We start from the raw sequence: 25,141 nt of genomic DNA on the forward strand, positions 1-25,141 counted from the left end.
CGCCAACCTCTCGTCGCATGCTGAACGACGGCGTGGAGAAGTAACCCATGCCGCAACACTGCTTGCTTGCTTTGCACACATCTCTTTCTCTCTCCCCCCATCATATTCCTGAGTGCTCCCTCGACGCTGTGCCGTCGGACATGTACGCCATCAGCTCCCTTCTCGTATCCCTTTCGCGAAGAGGCCTCGGGCAGCAATGCCATCCAATTCCGTGATAAAACCCCTAAAGCCTGCTCCCTCCACATTTGCCGCGACATCCTTCCTTCCTTCGTCATAGTTCTCTATCTCAACCCTCCATCTTGGTATCCCGGTCCCCTTCCTTGTCCGTGGCCGCCGTCACGTACAGCACGTTGTTGCAGCGTATCAGCACCTGTCCCAGCGCCCCCGTGAACTTGCGGTCGATGAACTCCTCCGTGTTGCTCAACTGGATGTTCATGTAGCTGTCGATGCTCTGTCAAGCGAGGTCCCGTTAGTATCCAGAAAATAAAACCAAGTAAGTCCCGGGATAGGCTATCTCTGGGTTGTACGCACCACCAGTCTCCCCTTGTACTCGGTCTCGCCCCACTTGAGACGCACCACCACGTCCTTGTTGACCAGGTCCTGTAGAAAGGGCCGCGGGTTGACGGGGACGAAACTCATGGCTGCGGTTTTTATCTCGGTCGTTCTTATAGGAGGCTGAAGATAGGATGGATGGTGTGGGCGGGGACTGGGTGGTTGTCGGCGGGGCGGGTTGGGTCGTCAGTTGCAGACCTGGTCTGATCTGCCGTGTGATTACTGGGGATCAAGACACCGCTCGTGATGGCCGCGCGGATTGGGTGGCAAGGCGGTCTCGAATGGCGATGCTGTTGTCGTTGTTCTTGGGTCTGTCGCAAGGGCTGAACTAGACGCGGCGCGCGGAGTTGTGGTCGATGGAGCTGGCAGTTGATGGGCTGGGAATTTTTGGCTTGGCAGATGCAACAGCGGGCAGGCAAAGCTGGCTGGGCGATGCAGCTGGCAGCAATGGTTGGCAGCTGTCGAAACTTCAGCAGCCAGCAGATGAGGATGAGAAGACCGAAATAACTAATTAATTTCCTCTTCCAACTATTAACGTATATTATAAGCGAATGACCCATATAAGCGAGTGACCCAGTCTCCACTACCTTGCAACAACTATCTACAATTACAATACAACAGCCCTAGGAACTAACTACAATTACATCGGAAATAGCTGTATCAGCGACTTCTACAGCCTCCTGGCAAGTGCGCGCATTATGGCCAGGCTTGCCACATGTACCACAGCGCCGAACCTTCGTACGAGCCCCCCCTGTACCACTACTATCCGGCTGTGTTTCCTGCAGTGCCCCCTTACCCACATCCCTCTGGTCCAGTAGATCCTGTGCATCTTGTACAGTAAGTGCCCCTCCAAGCTGTATACGTGTTCTTTTGGCTTTCCGGCGCTTGCTTAGTGCTTCGTTGGCCTTACGGAGCGAAGAGACCTCTGATTGAAGAAGAGCCACTTGGTGCATTACAGCCGTTGTACCTTTGGCAAGCTGGTCAACTGCAACTAACACCGAAGCTGGGGAGCTATTTTGATGGCTGGCAATCCGGGTCTTGATGAAGTCTGACTGCGAGTGGGTTTCCTGGGCATTATACGGGGTCTTAGAGACCCAAGGTTGTGCAGTACCAGGCCGGGAGTTTGGGGGTGTTGGTGTATGAAGCTTGACATCCAGCTTAGAAAGCACCCTCTCTGGATCGAATGGTACGATGCCAGCTCCTGCAAAGCCGCCCTGGATATTCCTCTCTGTCATGGAAGCAAAGAAGGCTTCGCGAAAGGCACAAAGGAACTCGAGCTTGGTGATATGGTTGAAGTGTGCGCGCATCAGCTCCTCGATCAGGCGACCGTATGCCTGTTTCAGTGGCCCGAAGCAGCCAACATCAAGTGGCTGGCACTTGTGGGAGGAGTGTGCAGGCATGCAGAGTGTGATGATCTTGTTGTCCCGGCAGTAGAGCTCGAACTCGGTGGAGTGGTGGCTTTCGTGGCCGTCGAGAATCAACAACCGGTATATACCCTTTGTCCGGGGCGCCGTATGGTAGTCGAAGTGCTTGATCCACTCAAGGCCAACTGCATTGGTAGTCCAGCCATTGTCGGTAGTCGCAATGCGCCAGTCGAGTGGTAGATTGCACTCGCGGTACCAGTTGGCGAGGTGGTATTGCGCGGCCAGGATGATGAATGGAGGGATGGCCCAGCCAAGGGCGTTAACCCCCTGGATCACAGTCGCCCATTCGCGATTACCAGGCTGGGCTAGCTTTGCCTTGCCACGGCCATCTGAGGTCGTAACTACCATACCTGGGAAGATCATACCCATCATAAACCCAGTCTCGTCGAAGTTATAGACATCGTCGTCTAGGATACCGTACTTGGCCTTCACATTCCGCACAAGCGTAAACCAATCGCCAATAACCTTTGGATCTTCGCACTTGGCCCTCTGGTAATCGTATCTACGTGTACGACGTGTACGGAGCTGTGGCTGGCGTTTGACGAAGTTGTGGGCCCAGAGCTTGCCGACAGGGGGCGCATCGCGTTCGCGGAGCAGGTGGTTGGCCATATCTTCCACACCACGCAGTCTAGGGGGAAATGCGCGCGCATCCAGTTCAAGTATATACTGAACTATCGTACGCTCTTCGAGATCTGTGAGCTTACGCGAGTTGACTGGCATATCGCGTCGTGCAGGCTTGCCGGCGCGACGACGACCTAGGGTTCTACGGTCGACGCCATATATCTTAGCTGCGGCTCGTTCGGTCAGATTCTTGTCGTTCTGAAGAGCTTCGAGGACCAAGACTATCCGGTCTTCTCTTAAAGTAGGTGGCATCTCAGATGGTTGAGGAAATTGATGTTGGGTGCAAAGGTATCGCGTCGCGTAGAAAGTGGGTCACTCGCTTATATGGGTCATTCGCTTATAATATACGTTACTTGTATTCTCGCAATCATTGAAAATGCAGGTCTCTGCGTATTGTACAGTAAATAATGTAGCGAGCGTCATTACATGAAGTATAAATCCCAACCCAAAATAGCGTACAAGATCAATCACTCCTCCCAGATCCGTCTATCCAAGCCAAATTGCTAACTGTAAAATCCAAGAAACGTATCCTGTGAAGGGCATCCAGTCCACTGCCAAAGTGAGCCCATCCATGCTCTACTACTCCTCGTGGCCGGTTGTGTCTGGTATAATAATGCAAATAAATATGTGAGCGTATGTGCAGGTGGGGTATCGTATGAAAACCAGAGTCCAGGCTCGCAGTCGATGCCAATCAGACTCATAAAATCAAGAGATCCGCTTCGTCAACCGCAGTCTGTTGCGGTCGCCCCCGGCCGTGCCTGGCGGCGGGCTGATGATCGTACCGGCCCGGCCCGAAGATCGGGTGAAGCAAAAACCCGCCACCACGGGCCGGCAAACCAGGCCGAGTCCCAACCAACCCCGGTGCGTCTGCACCCTTATATTAAATCCAAGGCATCGGCATAGTCCCGCCCCGAGCCTGCCTATCCGTCCACCCGCTGCTCTCCGACTCGGGAGACGCTCTATCCCGCAACGACGCTTCGCTGGGCGCTTCCAGCTCGACCGCCAGATACCCCCCCGGCACCACACTCTCTCGAGACGCCCCCAAGGCCGGTGTCGTTTCGAAGCCAGGTGACATCGATAGATGTCGTTTCGAAGTGGACGTCGAGGTTCGCCGCGGCGAGGCCGCCTCGTTCGAGAGCTCGAAGGGCGGTGGTACCGTGCGGTAAGGGAGCGGTGACGCCGATAGTTCCTTCGGCGGTACTGGAGGGGGGATAGAGGATCTTCTGCTGCTGGGCCTCTTTTTCCTCCGCCACCGCAGAAAGAAGAAAAGCCCTATCGCGCCGGCGATGAGGAGAGCTGCTATCGCGGAGCCGACTCCAATGCCAATCGCTGCGGAAGTGCTGACGCCGTTTGAGGGCGGGGGGAGGGGTCGGGTGGGCGCGGGAAGTTCAGTCGGAATGGATATTGGAGGCCCCGGCGTACGGCTTATGACTAAGAAGCCCTTTTGAGGTGAGTTAGATGAACAATATCCCTCCAGGTTGCAGCGCACTCACAGGGTCATCGATTACCGGTACCGGCGTCGGATCGGTCGATTTGAAGCGGACCTGGATGCCGTGGGCTGTGATGGTATTCGATGGTTCCGTAACCACTGTTGTGGTGCCGACCTCTCCGTCTGTCACCACCGTCACCCCCTGAAGCACAACCTCCGCGGCTGACCATGCTGTCGTGCATTCTATCAGAGATTGCCCAGATGAAGGGGAAGCTTGGCAAGTGTAGTCGAAGTTACTGTAAGATACCCAAACGTTTAGCTCGCTGTTCTCATACCATGCAGCAGGTTCGCGAGCGGGTTGACCTACGTCGGACAGCAGATGACGGCGGTCTCCGTTACGGTGCCGGTGGATGCAAGGCTTGAGCAGCCGGTTGTGTACCCGTACGGACACCAGCCGGGCGAGTAGTAATTCGTCGGCGCAGGATCGTAACCACTGGGGAAGCAACCGGAATCCTGGGTGAAAAGAGGTCCCTCGACATAATGCGATTCCTTTTCGGACCAGACTTGGTACAGCTGTGGAGAGTCGGTTGTGCAACTTGACGGTGCCCGAAATGTCGTTGTCAAGGCGCCGACGACCGTCATGGTTGAGCCGTCGTGTGCATCGGGCTACCGTCACCGCTAGTTAAAGCACCAGCACCACAATCCAGAAGTTGCTGGCCTCGGGAAAATTATTGGACGCGGGCTGGAGGAGAATGGGATGAAACGGAAACAACGAAAGGAAATCCGGAAAGTTCAAAGTTCGAACCAACGGCGCAATCTCCGTGGGCTCGAAAGCTGTGCAGCCCGGGGGTTTTCCAGACTCGACAATACGCGCCTCACTCTTACTGTGCTTGACGCAGGCGAGAACCAGCCACTCCGTCAGGTTGGGGTCCGGAGGCGGCACGGCGCTGTTCTCGAAACTCGTCTTGGTCTTCTGCAGGAACAAGCGACAGCCACTTCCCCCTGAGGAGAAGGCTCCTCTACGAAGTACCGGTCTACCCCCCAGACTTTTAAGACATGTTTGTTGAGACAGACCGCCGCCATCTCGGCAACTCAATGGCCCTGTCATCCGCTGCCCGCAGCCGCTTGAACTGAATTGGTCCAAAAGCGGCAATCGCACCAATAACCGGGGTCGGGTCGGGCTGAGACTTCTGCGACCGCATTGCGCACTCAGCTTGATTTGATCCAAAAGCCAACTGCCATTAGGGCGGTTTCAAAAGTTGACGACGGAGACCATCACCCCCCGACTCGCCGGTACGGTGCCGTTGGCGGCACGGTTGTCACCGGATGGTCCAGTGCTGCGGCTGCCAAGTTGCTGATGTGTGTGGAGCTGTTCAGGCTGCACAACAGCCCATTTGGGCACAAAAAAGCACTCGGCAGCCAGCACGCGATGCAGGAGTGCTCAACTTTGCCCCTTGCCTACTTCTTTCTGCCTGGCCCAGCTGAAAGAAAAAGACAATTGCCAACGTTTCCTGTAAACAACCGGGTCGCACCCGAATTGCTTCGCGTCGGCAGTTTCGTCCGGGCAGATTAGAGATCGGCGTCGTGAAAGCCGTTTCGTTGCTCTCACCGACTAGGATGCAATCGAGAGAACCAACAACGGCGAAAAAGCTCTGGGGTGAGGCCCAACAGACCACACCGTCCAGAGACAACTGCGTCGATCAATGAGTTGCTTGGTTTGCGGGTGATCCGTGGGGGTCTCCAGTCGCACGATGCCATTCTAAGTATTGTCAAATACCGATTTGAGCTCAAAGGCTGGAGTTACGCATGATAGTTTTGGATTTCCGGGTGTTCTGCAAGCAGGATGGAAGGAAACCGATGCTGGATCTCGGCCCTCAAAGTCACTCAAGTTCATGGGGCTCGCATTCGCTATGAGGCTATGTAGCTCCACTTCATGATCCTTGTCGGAAGCAGACCCACTTGCCAACCAAGACGGTGATGATATCGCCGATGCAGCAACTTCCCTCCCGTGGCGTTCATGAGCAATTACAAAGCTCAGGAGTTTGATCCTGAATCGAATGCACACAGTACCCGTGGGCAACATCTCCAACACTCCAGGGCACTCGCTGGTGCCTAACATGGATTCGCAGCTTTGGCCATGGAAGCGCCTTCCTGTTACGAAACTACGAGCAAGCATCAGAATTTGAGAAATGACAGGTAGGTGCGAATAACGAGTACCCGAAAATTCTTTCCAATATTTGATCGGATAGGCACTTGGTGGGTAATAGCGATCCGTCGAATTGTGAGAAAGAGCAGATGCGATTTATGAGCACCGAATCTGTAGGGTCTGACACTGTTCCTCGACATCTACTCGCTTACATCCCAAATTACACTCGTTCATATTGTCTCTGTATTTTATACACATACTCTCGCTATCATCCTCCATTGAGACCTCTCCATCGCATTAACCTGGCCGCCACAGCCATGGTTGCCCTGTCAACTGTCCTGGCGCTGCTAGCGTCGACTGCCTTAGCCGGGCCGAGTAATGAGCATGTGTGGTCATCGGCTTCCTAGGTTCTGCACGGTGACCACACGCCGCTCGTCTTATCAGATCCGGCCCTCACCCCCTTTGGGGCGAACCGGATGTACGAGAAGGGCGCTGCTTTCCGAGACCGATACCTGCGCCCCTCTCGCCATGACCACCACGTCGGTATCGTAGGCATCAAGTCTAAAACCATAGATAACTCCCAGGTCCATGTGGAGTCGTCCACCGACCGCCGCTCGTCTGCAAGCGCCATCGCTTTTATTCAAGGCCTCTACCCTCCATTCCCACACGTGTCATGCGACTCCGACGTCCCTAGCCATAACTGGATGTCCGATGGCACGGTCTTGAATTACCCCTTGGGCGGATACCAATACCCTAACATCAGAACTATCGCCCCAGACCGCGACCCGGACTCGATCTGGTATGTTTGGGGCGACGTCATCTCAGAGCGCCGTTCACTAAATTTGTTATAGGGCTCATGGTCATGGTCTATGCCGCAAGCATGAACAGTCGATGCTTGGGTTTTCCAACAACAGCATGGCCAACTCGCTCCACCAAGGTAGCAGATTATTCTACAGCCGGCTCTGGGACAAATTATTCTGCGAGGCATTCCCCCGTTCACAGGCTAGCTTCTACAACGCCCACGAATTGTACAACTACGCCACCTACCGTTGGACCCATGAGAACAGCTCACGGTCAGCCATAACCCCGGATGACCTAGAGACCTTACGCCACCTTGCGTGGCAGGAGCAGTCACTCAAACATGGTTACTCGGAGAACGCCCAGAACGGCTCGACCTCGACTATCGCCGGCCGCACGCTTGCATCCAGGGTCGCGGCCCTGTTTGCCGAAAACATTGAGACCCGCGGCGAGCGGAACAAGCTGAACCTTGCCTTCACTTCGCACGAACCTTTCCTGAGTTTCTTTGCTCTGGCGGACCTCAATGCCGGGCCATCTCGCGACTTGTTTTCGCAGCTCCCTGAACCTGGCGCGACGTTGACATTCGAGCTGTTCTCCGTCGACGAGTCGGTTGATCCTTACGAGACCGAATCTCCCACCGGCTCTGATGCCTATGGCTCCGATCCCTCTAACAACGATGATGCGTACAGCCAGACCGGCTCGTACGGCGAGACACCGGGGCCCTACGGCGCCAAAACCCGCCGTGGTCTGTACAGCGACCCCACAACCACCTCCGACCAGAAGAGCCTTGGGGCCTACTCCATGCAGTCCCCTCCTCATCAGGAGTCCCTGTGCGCCCCGCGCCCAACCTACAATAGCAACGATAACCCACCCTACCCCTCCGCCGACAAGCTTTACGTCCGTTTCCTCTACCAGAACCACAACAACGGCAGCGCCGCCGACAAATATACCCCCTGCCCTCTCTTTGGCAACACCCAAACTTCAATCCCCTTCAAGCAGTTCAACGCGATCATGTCAACCATCGGCATCGCCAATGCGACGACCTGGTGCCATGCGTGTGAGAGCACCGACTCGGTCTTTTTCTGCCAGGGCGCCGCCATGCCCCACGACGAACACCACCACCACCTGCTTGCCGTGCTGCTCGGATCTGCAAGCACGTTGCTCGCAGTGGCCGTCGTTCTAGCACTTGTTGGGTTACTGACGTGAGTCTACGCTGGGGGAAGTGGGGGGTGGAGATTGTGCTAGACTTGGAAGGGGTACATAATGAATGGTAATGATAATGTTCTGTCGTTGATAGACTTAACGGGGGTTTGGGCCAGGGCTATGGGATGGTCATTCGTTCTCGACCCGATGTTATTCAGTCTCATTTCGTAGTCTACCTAGGCAGTATTCATAAGTGAATATACGCTCTTATCGCTGGCAAGGGGTAATTAACCCGACACCACGCCCTGGTACATTCTCTGCGAACGCGGGCCCGCTGCGTCTGTCTATCACACTCGTCGTAGCCCTCCATAATATGAGATGTCCCGTCTCCCCCCCTGACCAAAGGTTGAGAGAATCTAGACTGCGGTGGCCCCTCACTTACGATCCTCACCCCGCTGCTCTCGCCACCCGGATGCGCAGCTAGGGCGTGGCTTCGTACCACGGGACCGGCGCCGTGCCGCAAAGGAAGTGATACGAAGGAGTTGTCCCGACGTTTCTAACGTCGCCATGTGGCACGGTCACGGCGAGGCCGGTCGGGGGCGGTGTTGGTGGGTGGGTGTTGGTGGTACGAGTTGGGGTTGGTTGTTGGGGTAAGTGCTTGGGAGTTGGGGTAATTTTGGGGTAAGGTGGGTGGGTTGGGGTAGGTAGCTTTTGGGTTGGGGGAGGAGACTGGGTGGGTGGGTTAGGGGAATAGGGAGATGGGATGGTGATAAAGGGGGGATTGAAGAACTGGAGGGGTGGGTAAGGGGGGTAGGGTTGATGGAGCACTGGTTGGAGTATGGGCGGTGATGTGGTGGAAGCGGTTGGAAGGAAAGGCTCACGAAACCCAAACCTCAGGGAAATAACAGTAACTATGTGCTGGGCGAAAGTCCAGTTGTATATATTGATGCAAGTTTATGAAACCTTTTGACTATTTACAGCCAACAAAATGACATATGAAAGCCAGGCGCTGTTCTGTCGCGATAGTATGTAAAAGCAGCACCATCTAATGCTGAACAATGCCTCTGATAACCAGGTCAACCAAGCACAACTATTGCAGTCTTCAAAAAGAAACCCAAGCCAATTCCAAAACGCCAGCCAATGCAGATGACACAAGCCAACATCCAATCTCAAGCACGCACCACCCCTACCATCCATCTACACCACAATGCCCCTCTGCGACCATCCACCCTTCCCCTTCCACGCCCACAGCACCAACCCACACGCAACCCACACACTGGCAGCCATAGCCCAAAAAGCAGGTGCGTAGCACTCCTCGCCGTAACACAAGTTATCTTCACCACCGCCACCCTCCCCAGGCGACCACGCGCCGCGCTTCGCTGCCGCCTGGTAGACGGCCGAGTAGACCAGGCCCCAGAGGGTGGCGCCGAGGGCGGGGAACATGGCGACGATGCCCCAGTTGGTGGCGAAGTTCTCGACGCCCCAGATGACGGTGATGATGATCGGGGTCAGGCTGAAGACGGCGCCATACCCGCCGCCGACGAGGCCCGACACGATCCAGAAGCGGTCGCCGTGGCCCTGGACGAGGCCCGATGCGAGCCCCGCCAGGCCGAGGGACAGCAGGGCGGCGAAGAAGAGGAGGAAGGAGACGCGCGAGATGGAGAAGCCCCGAGCGGGGAGCAGGCGCCGCGCAGTGGTGGTGATTTGCACGTGCTGGGCCTTGGGGCTGGGCGCGAGAAGGTCGGTGAGGGTGCCGGTGAGGAGGCGCACGGCGGTGCTGGTGATGGCGACGATGGAGACGTGCGTCGCGGCTGAGGTGGGCTTGCCTTCGTAGTGGAGGGTTGGCGGGTACAGGGTCTTGATGACGGTGCCCATGTTGTTGAGGAAGGCTTCGCCAGGGCCGATCATGAAGAAGAAGCCGAGAGCGAAACACCACATGGTGTGGTCGGTGAGGAACCGGCGCGTTTCGGCGTTGAGTACCCACTGCTTCTTCAACCGGGCTTCTTCCTCTGCAGGGTCCTTGACGTCCTCGAGCTCGTCGAAGGGGTCGCCGCGCTCCATCGCGCCGTAGTTATGCTCTGTTCTCCCAGGCGTAAACATGGCGCTGCCATCTAGTATGCCGCTCCGCTCCAGCTCCTCGACGGCTTCCTCGATCATGTCATTCTCGTCCACGATCCTGAGCCCAAACGCCCCGATTATACCCACCGTCACATGCAACACGGCGAGGAACACGAACAGCTTCACCACACTCACCTCCCCGTCCTCGGCGCTCGAGTCCCGGTTCAAAAACAAGTGACTCGCCAGCTGGCTGATCCACATGCCACTCAACCCAAACGCAGCAATCGGCAACGCCACAGCCAAACCCCTATGCTTCCCCCTCCCAAAGTTCTTCGCACACGTCGCCACAGCACCCATATACATAGAACACGTCCCCACACCAATAGCCACAAACGCCAACACCATCAACGGATACCACTCATCCGCCGCCTTCCCACTCCCCCCACCACCACCCGCCGCCACCGCCTTCTCCGCCCTGGCATACGCCGCCGCCGCACCCGCATACCCCGCGCCAAACATCGCCGCGGCCAGCACGGACAGCGGCGCGGGCCCCGCGCGGTCGCACAGGTAGCCGAGCAGGGGCACGGGCGCATACATGGCGACGGACGCGGCCGAGGCCAGCCCGTTGACCTCGAACTGGGTGTAGCGCAGGCGGCGCTGTAGGATGTGGCCGTACAGCGAGAAGATGGTGATGGAGCCGGCGCAGAGGGCGGAGAGCAGCGCGGTGAGGAGCGCCGTGGTACGGAGGAGGTGGGTGCGGCGGCTGTGGGTGGTGTTGGTGCTGGTGCTGCTGCTGCTGCTGCTGCTGGTGTGCAGGGAGCTGAGGGTGGAGGTCGTGCTGGGGGAGGGGGACGAGGAGCGCGGGCGCAGGAGGGGGGTCGCTTCGGGGCCGTCGTTGTCGTTGTCATCGCTGTCGCCGGGAGTGGCGCGGCGGGTTGGGAGGGAGGGCATCTCGGCGATGGGCGGTGGGTGGTGTGCGGTGTGATGGGTTGTCGGGGGGTGGTTGGATGGGTGAACCTGGTCGCTGGATGACTGTTGTCAGGTTCGGGGTTGGTGGCCTACGAGACCGTTACGGATTGGGTTGGTCGAGGTAAGCTGCTCGCATGTTTACCACAGTACGGCAGAATGTAACTCTCAATAGACGCAGGTACAAACACGGCACGCGAGTTGGATGATGGAAGTGGCGGTGGGTTGGTGATCATGTCTGGACCCCGGATTCCGGGGTGCTCGGGGTCGAAATGCCGCGCCGTTGGGGCGCTGCAACCGTGCAGATGACCCCAAAGGGGCCGTGCACACTTAGGCAGGCAGGCAGGCTATGCGGTATTTCCTATTTTGGTTCTACTTTTGATGAAACATCGCGAGGATTGGGAAGAAAGGGAAACGAATAACTTTCTTGATCAGATACATGTCGATTTCTACCAAATAGAATAGCAATCACAAGACGGATACCATCAATTTACAAAATTTACAAGGGGAAAAAAAGTTGTTTTCTTTGCTCTTAGTTGTTTCTGACGATCACGGCAACCATATCACTTGTCGCCTATCTATGGTCGGTTCTGGCTTGCAATAGACAAAATATCCTTCCTAAAATAAACAAAAGACATAGCTCTTCATTCCAAACGGGTATTTTGAACCGACAACACTGTTCCGACTTAACATAGCCCTAACCTAAAATCCGACGCGAGGATGACCCTCACTCCGTCTTCGCCGACCTCCCCTTAACCCAAGCCATGCCCTTCCGGAGATCATCACCAACCTTCTCATTGTTATCTCTTGCCTTCTCCAGCCCGCCCATCCTCAGTCCACCAGGCAACAGCAGCCACATCAGCAGGATAAACACCAAGATGGCCAGCACCACCGGCTGCAGCACCTCGACGCCCTTGCTCTGCGCGATAGCGCCAACAGCAAACGGGAACAGCGCGGCACCACCGCCACCAAACGCCGCAGCAAACCCGATCGCCGAGACGTGATGATCGCGCGGCAGCAGTTTGGTAGCAGCGACGACGGCAGCTGGAAACAGCGGGCCGAGGAAGAAACCCAGAAATGTGACGAACGTCGCCGAGGCGGCAAAGTTGGGCACCAGCCAGTACAGCAACTGCAGGGCAACCGACAACAACAAGTAAACAGCAATCGCCAACTTCTCACCAATCATGCCCGTCACAAACCCCAACACAACCCGCCCCACCGTCAACCCCAACCAAAAGAACGTCGCCGTCAAACCCGCCATAAACGGCGGCGCATGCCGCACGCGCAGCATAAACGTCGTGATCCACCCGCCCAACGACACCTCCGCACCAACATAGCCCAACAAAAACAGCGCAACCAGCCACACCACCGGCGAGCGCAGCACCGTGCGTGTGGTGGTGCGCGGGGCGCCGTTGCTGGCCTCGAGCATAGCAGCGCGATGGACCTTGGCAGTAGCACGCCAGAAAGCCGGCACAGTCAGGAACAACGCCAGCCCGTCGGCGCCGATCATGACATAGTAGAAGGTATACCAGGGCAGCCCCGCGCGGGTGACCATCGCCGTGGCGATCAGCGGGCCGATGGTAGCGCCGAGGCCGTAGGCGCCGTGCAGGAAGCCCAGCAGCTCGTTGGCGCGGTGCATGTTGCCGACCCAGGCGTTCCAGGCCGAGTCCTCGATGCCGTTGCCGAAGCCGGTGAAGAGGAGGATGACGGGCAGGGCCGGGTAGGGCGGGTGGAAGACGAGCGGGACGATGCCGATCAGGCGGGAGACGGGGCCCAGGATGGCCACGCCCAGTTGGCCGAAGTGGTGGTGGATGAGGTTGTTGAGGAGGGCCGCGAGGAGGTAGCCGACGAAGGGGGAGAGGAAGACGAGTGAGACGACCGTGTAGCTGATGGAGTAGTACCCTTCGATCTACCGGGGGGGGTGTTAGTTGGTATGAAAGGGGTGGGTAAGTTTGGGGATAGGTTTGGGGATAGGCTGGGGGGATGATGGCGGGAGTAAAACATACGTATGGGAGCAAGGCCTGAGATGAGCGTTAGCTAGGGTTGCTGGTTGGTTATTCAGGTTGGGGAAGGTAAACATACACCGAGTGCGCCGTCTGTCATGCCCATCAGGATGAAGCAGTAGATGGTGGTGAAATAGCGGAAGATGTTGAGGGGCGTGTCATTCCATCGCTGGAGTTTCGAGTCCGGCTGCGGGGAACCGGCTCCAGATTCCTCGTCGGTGGCATCCCCAAGGGGCACGGCCTTTTCGGTGTCCTCGCAGCCATTCTTGGTGGTGTCCGAGTCGATGTGCTGCTCATGCTTGGCCGGGCCATCGGAGGCAGCGGTTGCCATAATGGACTCGGGTGGACTAGACCTGGCTAGGGATGGAATGGGTCGTGAAATTAGGCGAGGAGGCGCTCATGCATGACTTAAGGAGACAATAGTCTTCTCGGGTGAAGCTATCGCGAAGGTTGTGGTGGCTTTTATATAATGGCAGTTGGCGCCCCACCCTCAACTCCGGGGCGGCGCGGTGCTCCCCGATCAAGACGTCCGAATCCTCTTTCCGACCGACCCTCTTGACTGCCCACGTGTGAAGGGCGTAGCAATTGCTCATCCGGGGAGGACTGCAGGGTCGCAGAGCAGATAGGACATGCCACAAGCGGTCAAGCGCTGGGGAGGCATGTCCGGTACTCGTCCGAAGGCTTGACAAGGGCTATGTTTGAGACAGCATTGGGAGGGCTGGAAGGCCAGACCGCGTATTGCACTTTGCAGACCCGTTGTGCCATTTTTGCTGTTGGTTGTGGGGCTTTATTCCCGGCCGTGATGCCAAAGTGGAACTCTGGGCCCTTGCCGCGCCCGCAAGAAGCTTCCTGCGCTGAGGCGGGGCCGTCACGGCGGCTTGGCGAGGTCGGCGGACTCTGTTCCCATCCCGAAGATCAGCCAAAGATGAACCGCCGGGCCGTATCTACCGTCTCCGGGAACGGCAACTCCGCTTCCCCACCACCAAACTCCGCCGTGTCGACAACCATTTCAACATCCCACATGACCAGCTTCATTTTTCATCCTGCAACTAATATGTTGCATCGCTATATCGCCGGGGATTATCACCAAAAACGATGGAATTCGTATTAATGCACGGGCCCGGGTCCTCTTTCCCCGGGCCCAACGAGAGAGTGAGATCTCTGATGGCGTCTCCTCCACTTCCCCTACCCCTGTTTCTCCATCTATCACGATACCCTATGGGCAAACAAGGCCGAACTTCAAGTGTAGGTGCCCATGAAGCCTTGGACTAGAAGAACTAAAAGAAAGACATTCGTAGGCATGGCCATAGGGAAAAGTACGGGAACACTTTGAGGCGGCTTGGAACTATTGCCTACGGTAGGTAAGCTTTTGGGGGACTGTACATACCTCCTGACGCCGACTATATTCACACAGTACGTTGATGAAGCTCTATTCTGTCTGGTGACAATAAAATGAAATGTTATGTTTAGTCGCTTGACTCTCCATCACCCCTTCCAAACTAGCAAACCTAATTCTTGCTGGCTTTCTGGGAGCCGACAAAGGCCATGATTATACCGTGTACGCTTCTCGTCTCTGCCACATTTCACGATTAGGCAAACAAACTCAAACCGCCGTTCTCCGCCTCATTCACAAGCTACCATGACGAGATCCGACGAGCCATCAATCCAAAAATTTGAAGCCGTCCACCACGAGATGAAGAAGAAGGATTACAGTACAAGCATTGCCACTACGTACCGCCATTTCACCGATCCCAAGGAGCTAGACGCATTTTACAACTATGTGGACGACCGCACCCGAGAGGCGGCCGGTCGGACAGAGAAAATCGGGCACCCGGTCGAACTGGTCCGGGTGAGGCGCTCGGGAGACGGTTGGATCTTACGAACTACAGTTGACGGAAAGCCTTAGCCGAAGGAGGGCAGCAAGGAGTCGGGAAGGGTGTCCTGAATCAGTGTTATATAACTGGAAGCTTGGTAGCAGGGTTGTAAAATAATACAAAAGTGCCTCAGTTCCTCAAGGTGTAGGTATACGTTTCCCCCTTCTTATTTTCTCCCTTCTCCTTTAGTATTTCCTCTTGCCACATGTTCTATCATATACTTTACCCCTACACAACCTGAAACGCTAGAGCTCACGGTCACTCTGGGCCAACATCGAAGTGTTCCTGTGGGCGGGGATATTGACTCTAACCAAATGACAAAAACCTGCCCATAATCATGATCGTATCATCGTTCAATACCTGAGTGCCGTCAACACCCCACGGCATACTATCAGACGTGACAAGTGTGAAAAACTCTATGAGGATGCAATTTTGGACTATTATACAGCCAACCCTTTGGCAGGGTACGCAATTGCCCAAGCGCTCTATGCTCTATGTGAAGCATTCTCGCCGTGACAAAACAGAACCAGATCCCGCCCTAGAGTTCACAAACAAAAGAAAAAGGGACCAAGCTTTTTAACCCCCAGAAATCCGCGCGAAAAATGCCAGATACACCGTCTGTCGTGTGTCGTGTTTTTTTGTCTTGCCGGGGCAAGCTAGACAAGGGGGCCTTGCAACGCCCAGACATCCCAAAACATACCCCTCCTATCTCCCAGCCCCTCTACCCTCTACTCTCTACTCCCCCTGCACCGACTCCCAGGTCGTGATGGCATTTATTTGCTGATCTCGACACCACCGGTAGCTTTAACAGTATTTCGTCAGTTTATGAGGACTAGAAACGGGCAAAACAGGATGTGGGGAATATGATGTGGGGGTGGAGTTCGAGGAAGGGATAACAAAAAAGTACGTACCGCCGAGCAGCTTCTTCACGTCACCGTAGATGGCGAACTGGCCGGCAGTGAGGGTGCCGACCATGAAGAGACGGGCACCGATACCGGCGTAGGAGCCGCGGAGACCAAGCTCCTTGGCGATCTTGATCAGGCGGCTGGTGGTGCCCTCACCGGGGGCGCCCTTGGTCTTGTTGATCTTGCTGAGCATGGTGTCGGCGGGCTGCGAGACGATGGCGGCGGCGAAACCGGCCATCAGACCGCTACCAAGGTTGACGACGGTCTGCATGCCGTCGGACAGGTCCTTCTTGGGGAAGACGCGGAAGACGGCCTCAGCGACCTTCTCGTACACGACGAACTTGGTCATGGTGTAGGGGATCCTGAGAACCGGGTAAGTATGCACACGAGCAAGGCAAGGTGGGTCCGGGGTCAAACTTACTGCTTGAACAGGATAGGGCCGAAACCGGCGTAGAAAGCGCCGACACCCTCCTGCTTCAGCATCTTGCCGAAGCCGCTGACGAGGCCGCTGGCATAGGTGGGCTCGGAGACGAGACGGATACGGGTGGCCTCGAGCGGGCAGAGGGCAATATCGGCGAAGAACTCGGCGAGGGCAGACGAGGCGAGGTAGACACCAGTCCGGTAGTTGGAGGCGGTCTCGTAGCCGAGGTAGTTGATCGACTGCTGCTTGAAGAACTCGTAACCGCCGAACTTGAAGGCGCCCTGGAGGAAGTAACCGGCGAAGGTGGGGCCGACACCGGTGAGAAGGGCACCAGCGCCCTCGGCCTGAACGACCTTCTTGAAGCCGCCGATCATGCCATTGTTGTAGGTGACGGGGTCGAGCTGGATACGGGTCTTGACGCTGTAGGGAGTCTAGGGTTAGCCGCGAGTGATTTCGAGGAAGCGACTGGACGCCCCTCGGCACGTGCTACAGCATGATGCGCGGGGGTCCGTGAGGAACAAGCACGTACACATCGACGGGGGTCATGCCACCGTGGGTGACGGAACAGCAGATGGCGCCGGCGAGGGCGAATCTGGAGTACAGCTGAACGCCGCTGAGTTGCGGTGCCGGAGCGTCGACCTTGGCAGCCATTTTGTCTGTTTAGATATTAAGGAATAAGGAACTGAGTGGAGTTGTTCTTGGACGCTCGGATGATCGCGAGGGTCGGGCGTGGGGGGTCAGGTCAATTGGGCCTGGTGAGAGGTTTCCGAAGTGGTTGGCAGTGAGCCTTTTTGGAAAAAGTGAGGTACGGACGGGTGGCTTAAGTTCGGGAAAAGGCTCTTGAAAAAATTGACCGGTAAATCCCGGACACACGGGGATGCGGCGATGCACGGACCAACAGCCTGAACTTCGCGGCTTGGCTGGCTTGGTTCGCTTGGCGAGCGTTGTTCTCCCGCCTGTGGTTTTTTTTTATCTCCGAAGCTCGAAACCAAAACCGCTCCCTCACATCGACTCAACGATCAGTCTACATGTACATGGGATTCAAAATGATATTTATTATTCCGTATATTGGCGGCCCTGGACATATCGTCCTCCTATCCCCCGCCATATTTTTGTGCCTCTTTTTTGTTCTATTCCTGGCGCAGTCATGAGGCTGCGACTGTTTGCTGTGTTTTCAGTTGGTAAGAACGCTGCGGTCGGGCGGAGGCTTGGCGGACCTGTCAGGGCAGTCCCTTGGTCCATGTGCCTCGCTGACTCGACATGGTGCCTTCGCTCGTCATTGGGCGTTTCAGAGATCTGTGGCGCGGCGGCATCTCATCGATCGGGTACGTACCAGAATCACGAGGCTGATAAAAAAGCCTCATGCTTGACCTTTCATCTGCCGCATGTTCTGCCAATGCCTGACTCGGTTGCCAAAACCACAACCTTGCCTTCGAAGCCATGAAATACCGCCGTTCCCGGGCAATCACGACGTTTTGAGATCTTCGCCTTGCCATGCCCGAGTTACCTAATACATAGGGTCTCCGTGGCTTGGCGGCCAACCCAACCCCTCCCGGATGGCGAGTCGCCCAAGGGGGCGGCGACTTTCCGGAGACATGCCTCATCCGCTCGCCTCATCCGCTCGCCCTTGTGCGGAGTTCGTCTGCCAGCCTCAAGAGATAGAACTCCCTAGCCTCGGCCGGTAACTTCTTGAAGCTATTCGCGATGCGGGCAACATCTTGCCGCCCCTTCTCGTAGGCAGCAAGATCCCGGTTTCCATAAACGTCCCGGCCAGGGGCATAGTGGTCCCCCTCGAGGTCCTTGAAGAAGGCATTTACCGCAATGCTCTTGTCCGAGGTCGGTGTCGCCGTGTGCAGCCAGAGCGGAGGTAGGAATAAAACATCCCCGGGCGACAGGATAGCTTCGTTGGGATGGGTATGGGCGAGTCTATGTGATTGTAGTGACGAGAAGACGTCTATGCTGGAGCTAGAGGCGCCGGGAGCAAACGACAAGTGCTCGACGTCTGATGGCGGGAAAAGGAGGAGCCGTTTTGAGCCACCGACCTGGCAATAAACATTTGCCATGACCTACAGGCTCACAGTTAGTTCTTTATAGTATAACGCGAATTAGGCATAGAAGGCAGAGAAAGGGAAAGGGTCTGTGGAAACTAAGATGATTTGAAGTAGAAGGGGTGAATAAGAAAATTGAGAAGAATAAAGAGGGCGGGGGGCAGCGGTGGAATAATAGCAAAGGGGGAACGGGGCTCACTTACATCATAATGTAGCCACATGTTCACTGGCCCAGACATTCTCAATACTGAGCTGAATAGGTTCTCCGCCACCAAGGAAAGCTGGGCGGGCAACACGAAGTCGGATGCCAACGCTGGGAAGTCATCTGCCAACAGCGCCGGCTGTTCAGACGGCTTTTCGTGCGACAGGGCCCTCAAGTACACCCTATCACCCTGTTCTATCCTTTGGGTAAAATTACCAAACTCAGCGGTGACATAGCGGAAGTTCTTGGCGGTAAAGTCCATCGCCTGGGTCGCGGCCTCGTGAATAACGATCTGCCCAGGTTAGCCAGGCACCGGTTTGTAGGGAGTGTGATATTCTACCTTCCGATCAGCCCCAACTTTGTTGACGAGGTAATCCAATGTCCAGGCCGATACACAGCTACCTAGATCGAGTCCCTCCAGTACTACTGGCTTTCCGTCGCCCACGATCTTCAGAAAATCGTCCGCAGTTTCCAACTTGAACCTGGGGATCGCGGTAATTTGAGCCGGTTCGCCGATATTCTCGGGCTTGGGAGCAACCGGAGGTCTCCGTTGGATCGGAACAATATCGATCGTTTTCTCGTGCACCCATCTGGAGACAGGTGAAGAGATACCCTCCTGTCCGCCTCCCAATTCAGGAATCCGGAGGGTATACACTCCCTTATTCCAGAAGGTGCCCATGGAGAAGCATGTGGCGCCACCCCCAACTACCACGACACGGCCGTCTGGCATCGGGGCAACTGAATGTCCGACAAATAACGGGCGTGGTTTTGACCCCTCTTCCCCTGACACCCTACCAATCAGTCGGCTGGTGATGGTGATTCCGCCTTCCTCTAAAGAGCATAACAGCACCTCGTCCCGATGGCAAAGTAAATGATCCCGGGCTATGCCACCTAGGAGAACAAGCTTATCCCCTCGTTGGAGGCAAGTTGCGCCAAACCTTGTGAGAAGCCAAGATGCATCCCTTTCCATACTTCCACTAATTTTCAAGCGGTTGAATTTAATGGTGGGTTTCTGTGATCATGTCAGTTTCATGCCCCCAGTGTAACATACCGGTAGGAGCATACGTTGATATCTGAGACATTGGCTTCCCAGGATAAGATTTGGTCGGAAACCAGCGCATTTTCTAGACCACCCGCGTAGACACCACGGAAAATGCCCGTGGTACTGTCACCCCTACAGGAGAGAATTGCCCCGTACACCGAAGCCGGCTTCTCGCCGACGATCTCGCAGTCCACCCACCCCCCAACAGGATGATATAGAAGGCAACCGCCAAAAGCCTCGGCCACTCCCCTACCGCCAACCAGTAAGGCGATACCCGACTGACCCAAAGCTACGACGGAATGCCGGTACAGGGCTGTTGGAAGGCTGTGTGTCTGAGTCCAAGTCTTCGTGTCCTTGTTGAACAACCAGCAATCCGCGAGCGGGGCTGAAGGTGAGCCCCGCCCTCCTGCCAACAACACTCCTCCGTCTCCGAGGTCCGTCAAAGAATGGCACATCCTCGTCGTTGGGCCTCCCTCGCCGAAGTTTAGTGCCTCCTCGCCCTCAACAGTACCTGACCGGAAGAGATCGCAAGACTGCAACCGGCTCTTGGTGCCGAGGCCCAAGACATTGAGCACTGACTCCTGCGCCCCATTCGTTCCGTTCTGAGACAATCGCATGGCCGCTGCAAAACGCCGCTGACCTCTAACACCGGAGCATTCGTCGAAATGCATTTCCACCACCTGTGTTTGAACTTGTTCAGAGTTAGAGGGTACAAACGGAACCGATACCGCAGCAGAGTCGCTTCCTGTCCTCGCATGTACAACGCAGTAGTGGCTCGCAAACAGGGCGAACTCCTCCCACTCATCGAACTGCTCTATCTCGTCCAGCTGGAGGCGTTCGGGTTGGGACAGGAAGGCCTCATCGGCCCACGCTTGCCAGAGGGTCCGGACGTTGACCGAGTCCCAGCCACGGGATGCAAAGCGCGCATGTTGGTCCGTCACAGTCGGGTAAGTGCTGACCGACTTGAGCTGCGTGTTGAGCTTATCGAAATGGCTCAGCATGGTCGAAGCGAAGGGGTGGTCCTCGCCATCGGGTAGGATCTGTTCCAGGAGAACGAACTCAGCTGGAGAAAGTCAGCAGCGCAAAGCCAGGGGCTCATGTACCCCTAAATCACTCACCACGCCCGACAGTGGAAGCCCACCGGATAACCTCATCTGCGCCCTCCCTCTCCATATACGTGATGGACACCTCGGCCACGAAGATAAACTCGCACTCGTCAAAATCCCCCACCGCGGCAGCCAACCCCCGCTGCAGCGTCCCAAGCTCCCTCAGATCACACCCGATCTGCACATACTGGTCACTCTCAAACACCACCGGCGCAGCCAACCCAGCAGCCTCTTTCACTCCCGTAAACATGCCCACTAGTTCAGGGGTGCCAAGCACAGTCTGCCGTTTCCTCTCGATCAGATCGGGAAAATCGACATCCACAAACTTGACGCCGCCACACTCCTCCGGATACCGGGTGAGGCACTGCCACGGAAGGACATCACTACCACCCATTAGCACCAGCCCACTCCACTCTTAGTACACAACCATCCCCCCCCCACCCGCCCCCGCCCCCCCAAAAAAGAGGAAAAGAAAAAACAAGAAAACGAACCTCCCACACCCCAAATTCACAACCACCCCCCGTCTCCCCCTCCCCTTGACCCCCCGCAAAAAGTCCCGCACCAACACATCGATAGCGCGCAGGCGCAGCCAGTAGCCGCGGTTGATGAGCGGGGCGCGGCGCTGGAACTTCTTGACAAAGTGGCGGAAGAAGGGCGGCTCGGCGGGGTAGTACAGCTTCTCGACGCTGCGCTTGGAGACGATGCTGCTGTTGTTGGTCTGGATTGTGGGAGTGGGTGGGGGGGGTTAGTGGATGGGTTGGGTGGCTGGGTAGGGAGAGGGAAGGGGGGGGGAAGTATAAGTGAGGGAGTTAGGTGAAGGAAGGGGGTGCGTACCGCCATGACTTGGTCGTCCTGGGCTTTGGCTTGGGCGGATTTGCTTGCTGCCCCGGCGGCGGGGTTGTCGCCTTGGGGCGCGGGTTTGGGTTTCCGTGTCATTTTCCTCTGCTTATTTGGTAAGGTAAGTCGAGCCTTGGATTTCTGGTGAGGTTTTATATGGTTTCCCAGGTTGTGCTGAGTTACTAAGGTGGATGAGAGCGATAAACTGCTGCTTGAATTTCCACTTTTCCGTGCAGAACGCAGAATTCCTGTCCTGAACGACACATTCCGCACTGTGGGGTCCTTCTCGCTCAGCATGCTCAACAGCAGGAAAGGGGACTTTTACACACAGGTGAAAGCGACCTCACCGATGTCATCGTCTTGGGAGGACACATCATATACGAGTAACACCCCTCATTTGCGTCAAACACCAATCTAGGCACTTAATAGTCCGTCACGCAAAGCTAAAAAGGGGGTTAGGAGTTAAAATCAGGGTTAGGGCTGTATAGGCGCTTGGTCGCCGGGCAACGAGCCCCTGAACCAAGCATCGTCCTGCGAAAGACAAGTCGATGGCTATCTGTAAGGCAGCAATGCAACTCCTCCATATGCCCTTGGCACCTATTTAATGCTGTTTCTGGCCCTTGGCCATCTGGCTGTTCTTCCGAGCATTCAGCCGAGCCTCTTCAAGGCGGCGTCGGGTGTTCTCGTCAAGTTTGGTATCCTCGCCACAGGAATCTTCCTCCTCTTCCTTTTCCTCTGCATCAACAAGTGCCTTAGTCAGCTTCTCCAGGTGAGCCTTGCTCTTCAGAACGGCCCGGGCCGTCTGAGCGTTGGTCCGGGCAGCTTGGGCCTTGTTGCGCTGAGCCCAATACTCTCGGAAGGCTGCAAAATTAAAGACGTCAACGAGCCTTGCCCTGGAGACATGGAACCTTAAGGAAGACAGAATCCGCCGCGCGATGCTTACTTTCAGCTTCTGAACCCTGCAACGGATCGTGAGGGTCGAAACGATCTTCGTCAAGACCATTGAAAGGCTCCGACTCGGAAAACCCGAAGAGACGAGCCCGTGCCATTGGGCCCATCGGGGAAAGGCCGCGTCGCTGACCACATGCAGCGGGGTCTATAACGTTCTTTCGCGGTGTTTCCGGGCACTGGGTTTCGGTGTTGAGCTGGTCAGGTTCGTTGACGGGTTTGGCCGATTGCGATCCCATTGTATTTTCTGGTTTGAAGAATATGTCAACATAAATGGTCTCTATCGACAAGTTCAATCATGTAGCGTGGCAAACAAAATGTCAAGGGACTCACAGAGAGAAGAAGATGGATAGAGGAAGGTTGGGGACCTAGGTACGGGCAGTTTCTTGCAAGAGGAAAGCTGACATTGATAAAATGAACAAAGCCAATGTGAGCAACCGCTGGAAAGTGCCCCGCAGCCGTTTTCATGGGACGAAATCCAAAACGTATTGTGTAACCTATGCCTAGGTACCTAGCTATTCTAATGAGAGCCGTTAACATCTGTTTCTCTTAGCTCTTGACTACTCACATTGTGGTACATACACGAGAAATATGACCAACGATCTGAAGGAGGATCTGACTCTCTTCCCTGAAGGATTCAAGCCCTCCTTCAACCTCCCGCTAACGGATAGTTAGGATCCACGCGGCTCAACCATTGAATTCTTGGCCGACCACGGTCGTGATAATGAGAAAGCCAAAAAGGGCAACAAGGTTTCCAAGACTGGCTCGATAACCGGAACTACGTATGGAAATCTTTTACCCAAAAAAGCCCATGTACGCGATTTACCTGCGGATGTTGGGGGGTGTTTCCGTTCCCTTTTGTACAGGAGAATATCGTCCTCAAAGCACCACCAGACGACCGTTTTGCCGCCTTACACCAGCTTAAGTTTTGCACCACATAAGTATCTTACTTAGAACCATCCTAGTAACGACTCAGTCTCCTTCACTTCCCTAAGGATTTAACTCTTAAAACCGCAAACACCACCGCGTCGACGAGGTCTGGTCCTCCGCTATCTTGTCTAGCTCTTCGGCGGCGCCCTCCTGCTTGCGTTTGCTGTAAAGACAACGCGCGTTTTCGCAGAACCAGTCTGCGAGGTGTCGGGCTTGCATGACCCGGATGGAGGGCGATAGAAGGCTGTACTTAGTCGGGACCGCCATGGGGCGCCTTATCTCTGAGTGTCCGGAGTCTACCTCGAAGTGCTTCCTTGTGCTCCTTGCTGGTCTTGTGCGTTAACAGGTTGATCGGAGTCCCACTTGTGGTAGAACTTCTTTGCTGTAATCGCTGCCGCTTTCCGCTTGGCGTTTACCAGCCTTGGAATTTGACAAATCTTAAGATATCCAGCTGCAGGCAGTCTGGGCCGCCAGCCCATTACAGTCGAGAATTAGGGTTTCGGCGGCCAAACCAGAGCTCCGGGCCATCCCCCATCCTAAACCTTAGTGTCCATCCTAAGCTTTTGTGTGTCCGTCCCAGGTTATTGTGTCTGTCCAAAAATACCTATGTGGTCCGTCTTAAGCATCCATTAACTTGACTTAAGCCACAAAAATAAAAAATAAAACAGCGACTTTCAAAATTTGACCTTGTCTACTTCTTACTTCACCAAGCAACACCAAATTTCCTTCCACCTTCACGCGGCCTGGACATCGCCTTGTGATACCACTACCACTTGAAGATTCACATTGACCAACGGCAAACAGAATGGGTTCTCAGGCACCACCACCCTACCAATTTTCTTCAACCCCGTCGGATTCTTGTTCGTTGGCTTTCCCTTTTCCTCCAGATACCAAGTTACTAACCAAATTAACTCGCTACAGGCCCGTCGTTCAAGATGCCCGACATAGAACTCGATGCTATTGACACTGCACAACAGGACGCCGCTTCTGCACGGAACCCGGAACGCACCTCGCTTCTCCCGAGGCAGGATGCAGACCCCGACAGCCGCGATCTCGTATATGACCCAGGGCTCCGGGCCATGTCTCTTCACATCAGCCAGTCGTGTAAACTCCTCATTTGCGCCATGTTTCTCACCACAGCCCTTGCTATTGTTGCCCTGATCTTTGGCTTTTATTACCTCAACAAAGAGCCTCAGGGTCCATCGCAAGAGGCCTAGCCCGATCTTAAACACACCGGGTTCTATCCAGATCCCAGACAACACCACTCAAAGACAGGTGGCTTTCGAGCCCATTACATTCTTGTCCGTTAACATGCCTCCTCCCACCCCTAATATGGGGGACACAGAGTTACTAACCGATGGATTTCAAGCTACAGCCCCCCCTCCACCTTTCAAGCGGCCGGCAAACATACCCGACATCGACGCGAAACTCGCTGGGCTTTGCGGCACATCCCCAGCTGCTGCGCCGGCCCCCGAAACGCGCCGTGGCGGCACTGATCTCCTTTGGGACACAGGCACCCATGCTTCGCGTGGCAGTGTCACTTGCTTTTGCGGTACCATGTTTTGTATAATCTTTCTTTTCGCCATCTTCATTACCGTCGTCTTTTTCGTCGTTATCTTGGGCCTGGCTGGACCTTCGATTTATCGACGAAATGGCCTAGCTCGATCCTTGGTATGACATCTGTGGTA

The 25,141-nt window shown here is 55.7% G+C and overlaps 8 protein-coding genes across 8 annotated transcripts; 1 reads left to right on the forward strand and 7 right to left on the reverse strand.

The window, feature by feature from the left end:
* Window positions 1-286: 286 nt before the first annotated feature.
* On the reverse strand, window positions 287-639 carry F5144DRAFT_496933 (uncharacterized protein; the record flags this gene model as incomplete). Its single annotated transcript, XM_066786176.1, has 2 exons — window positions 287-451; window positions 532-639. 2 exons carry the CDS (start codon window positions 637-639, stop codon window positions 287-289), a joined length of 273 nt encoding a protein of 90 aa, XP_066639663.1.
* A 2,838-nt stretch (window positions 640-3,477) lies between these two features.
* F5144DRAFT_495166 (uncharacterized protein) lies at window positions 3,478-5,134 on the reverse strand (the record flags this gene model as incomplete). Its single annotated transcript, XM_066786082.1, has 4 exons — window positions 3,478-4,038; window positions 4,091-4,322; window positions 4,394-4,692; window positions 4,832-5,134. 4 exons carry the CDS (start codon window positions 5,132-5,134, stop codon window positions 3,478-3,480), a joined length of 1,395 nt encoding a protein of 464 aa, XP_066639664.1.
* Window positions 5,135-6,489: 1,355 nt separating this feature from the next.
* Window positions 6,490-8,176, forward strand: F5144DRAFT_497912 (histidine phosphatase superfamily; the record flags this gene model as incomplete). The annotated part of the gene is made up of 3 exons (XM_066786235.1): window positions 6,490-6,558; window positions 6,757-6,971; window positions 7,024-8,176. The coding sequence occupies 3 exons, from the start codon at window positions 6,490-6,492 to the stop codon at window positions 8,174-8,176; spliced, it is 1,437 nt and encodes a 478-aa protein (XP_066639665.1).
* Window positions 8,177-8,927: 751 nt separating this feature from the next.
* Window positions 8,928-10,617, reverse strand: F5144DRAFT_581943 (major facilitator superfamily domain-containing protein). Its single transcript, XM_066789457.1, has one exon. It carries the CDS (start codon window positions 10,574-10,576, stop codon window positions 9,311-9,313), a length of 1,266 nt encoding a protein of 421 aa, XP_066639666.1. The 5' UTR covers window positions 10,577-10,617; the 3' UTR covers window positions 8,928-9,310.
* Window positions 10,618-11,611: 994 nt separating this feature from the next.
* F5144DRAFT_581947 (major facilitator superfamily domain-containing protein) lies at window positions 11,612-13,961 on the reverse strand. The gene is made up of 3 exons (XM_066789458.1): window positions 13,220-13,961; window positions 13,144-13,158; window positions 11,612-13,046 (listed from the first exon to the last, which is right to left on the reverse strand). The coding sequence occupies exons 1-3, from the start codon at window positions 13,469-13,471 to the stop codon at window positions 11,865-11,867; spliced, it is 1,449 nt and encodes a 482-aa protein (XP_066639667.1). The 5' UTR covers window positions 13,472-13,961; the 3' UTR covers window positions 11,612-11,864.
* A 1,857-nt stretch (window positions 13,962-15,818) lies between these two features.
* Window positions 15,819-16,991, reverse strand: F5144DRAFT_495668 (mitochondrial carrier domain-containing protein; the record flags this gene model as incomplete). Its single annotated transcript, XM_066786113.1, has 3 exons — window positions 15,819-16,281; window positions 16,341-16,760; window positions 16,870-16,991. The coding sequence occupies 3 exons, from the start codon at window positions 16,989-16,991 to the stop codon at window positions 15,819-15,821; spliced, it is 1,005 nt and encodes a 334-aa protein (XP_066639668.1).
* A 962-nt stretch (window positions 16,992-17,953) lies between these two features.
* Window positions 17,954-21,674, reverse strand: F5144DRAFT_497966 (uncharacterized protein; the record flags this gene model as incomplete). Its single annotated transcript, XM_066786239.1, has 7 exons — window positions 17,954-18,406; window positions 18,592-18,882; window positions 18,931-19,602; window positions 19,656-20,695; window positions 20,751-21,121; window positions 21,230-21,456; window positions 21,573-21,674. The coding sequence occupies 7 exons, from the start codon at window positions 21,672-21,674 to the stop codon at window positions 17,954-17,956; spliced, it is 3,156 nt and encodes a 1,051-aa protein (XP_066639669.1).
* A 502-nt stretch (window positions 21,675-22,176) lies between these two features.
* Window positions 22,177-22,930, reverse strand: F5144DRAFT_595201 (uncharacterized protein; the record flags this gene model as incomplete). The annotated part of the gene is made up of 3 exons (XM_066790669.1): window positions 22,177-22,436; window positions 22,519-22,770; window positions 22,900-22,930. 3 exons carry the CDS (start codon window positions 22,928-22,930, stop codon window positions 22,177-22,179), a joined length of 543 nt encoding a protein of 180 aa, XP_066639670.1.
* Between the last annotated feature and the right edge of the window lie 2,211 nt (window positions 22,931-25,141).

Source organism: Chaetomium tenue (genome assembly GCF_020726465.1).
Source record: "Chaetomium tenue strain MPI-SDFR-AT-0079 chromosome Unknown F5144scaffold_6, whole genome shotgun sequence".
Taxonomy (NCBI): Eukaryota; Fungi; Ascomycota; class Sordariomycetes; order Sordariales; family Chaetomiaceae; genus Chaetomium; species Chaetomium tenue.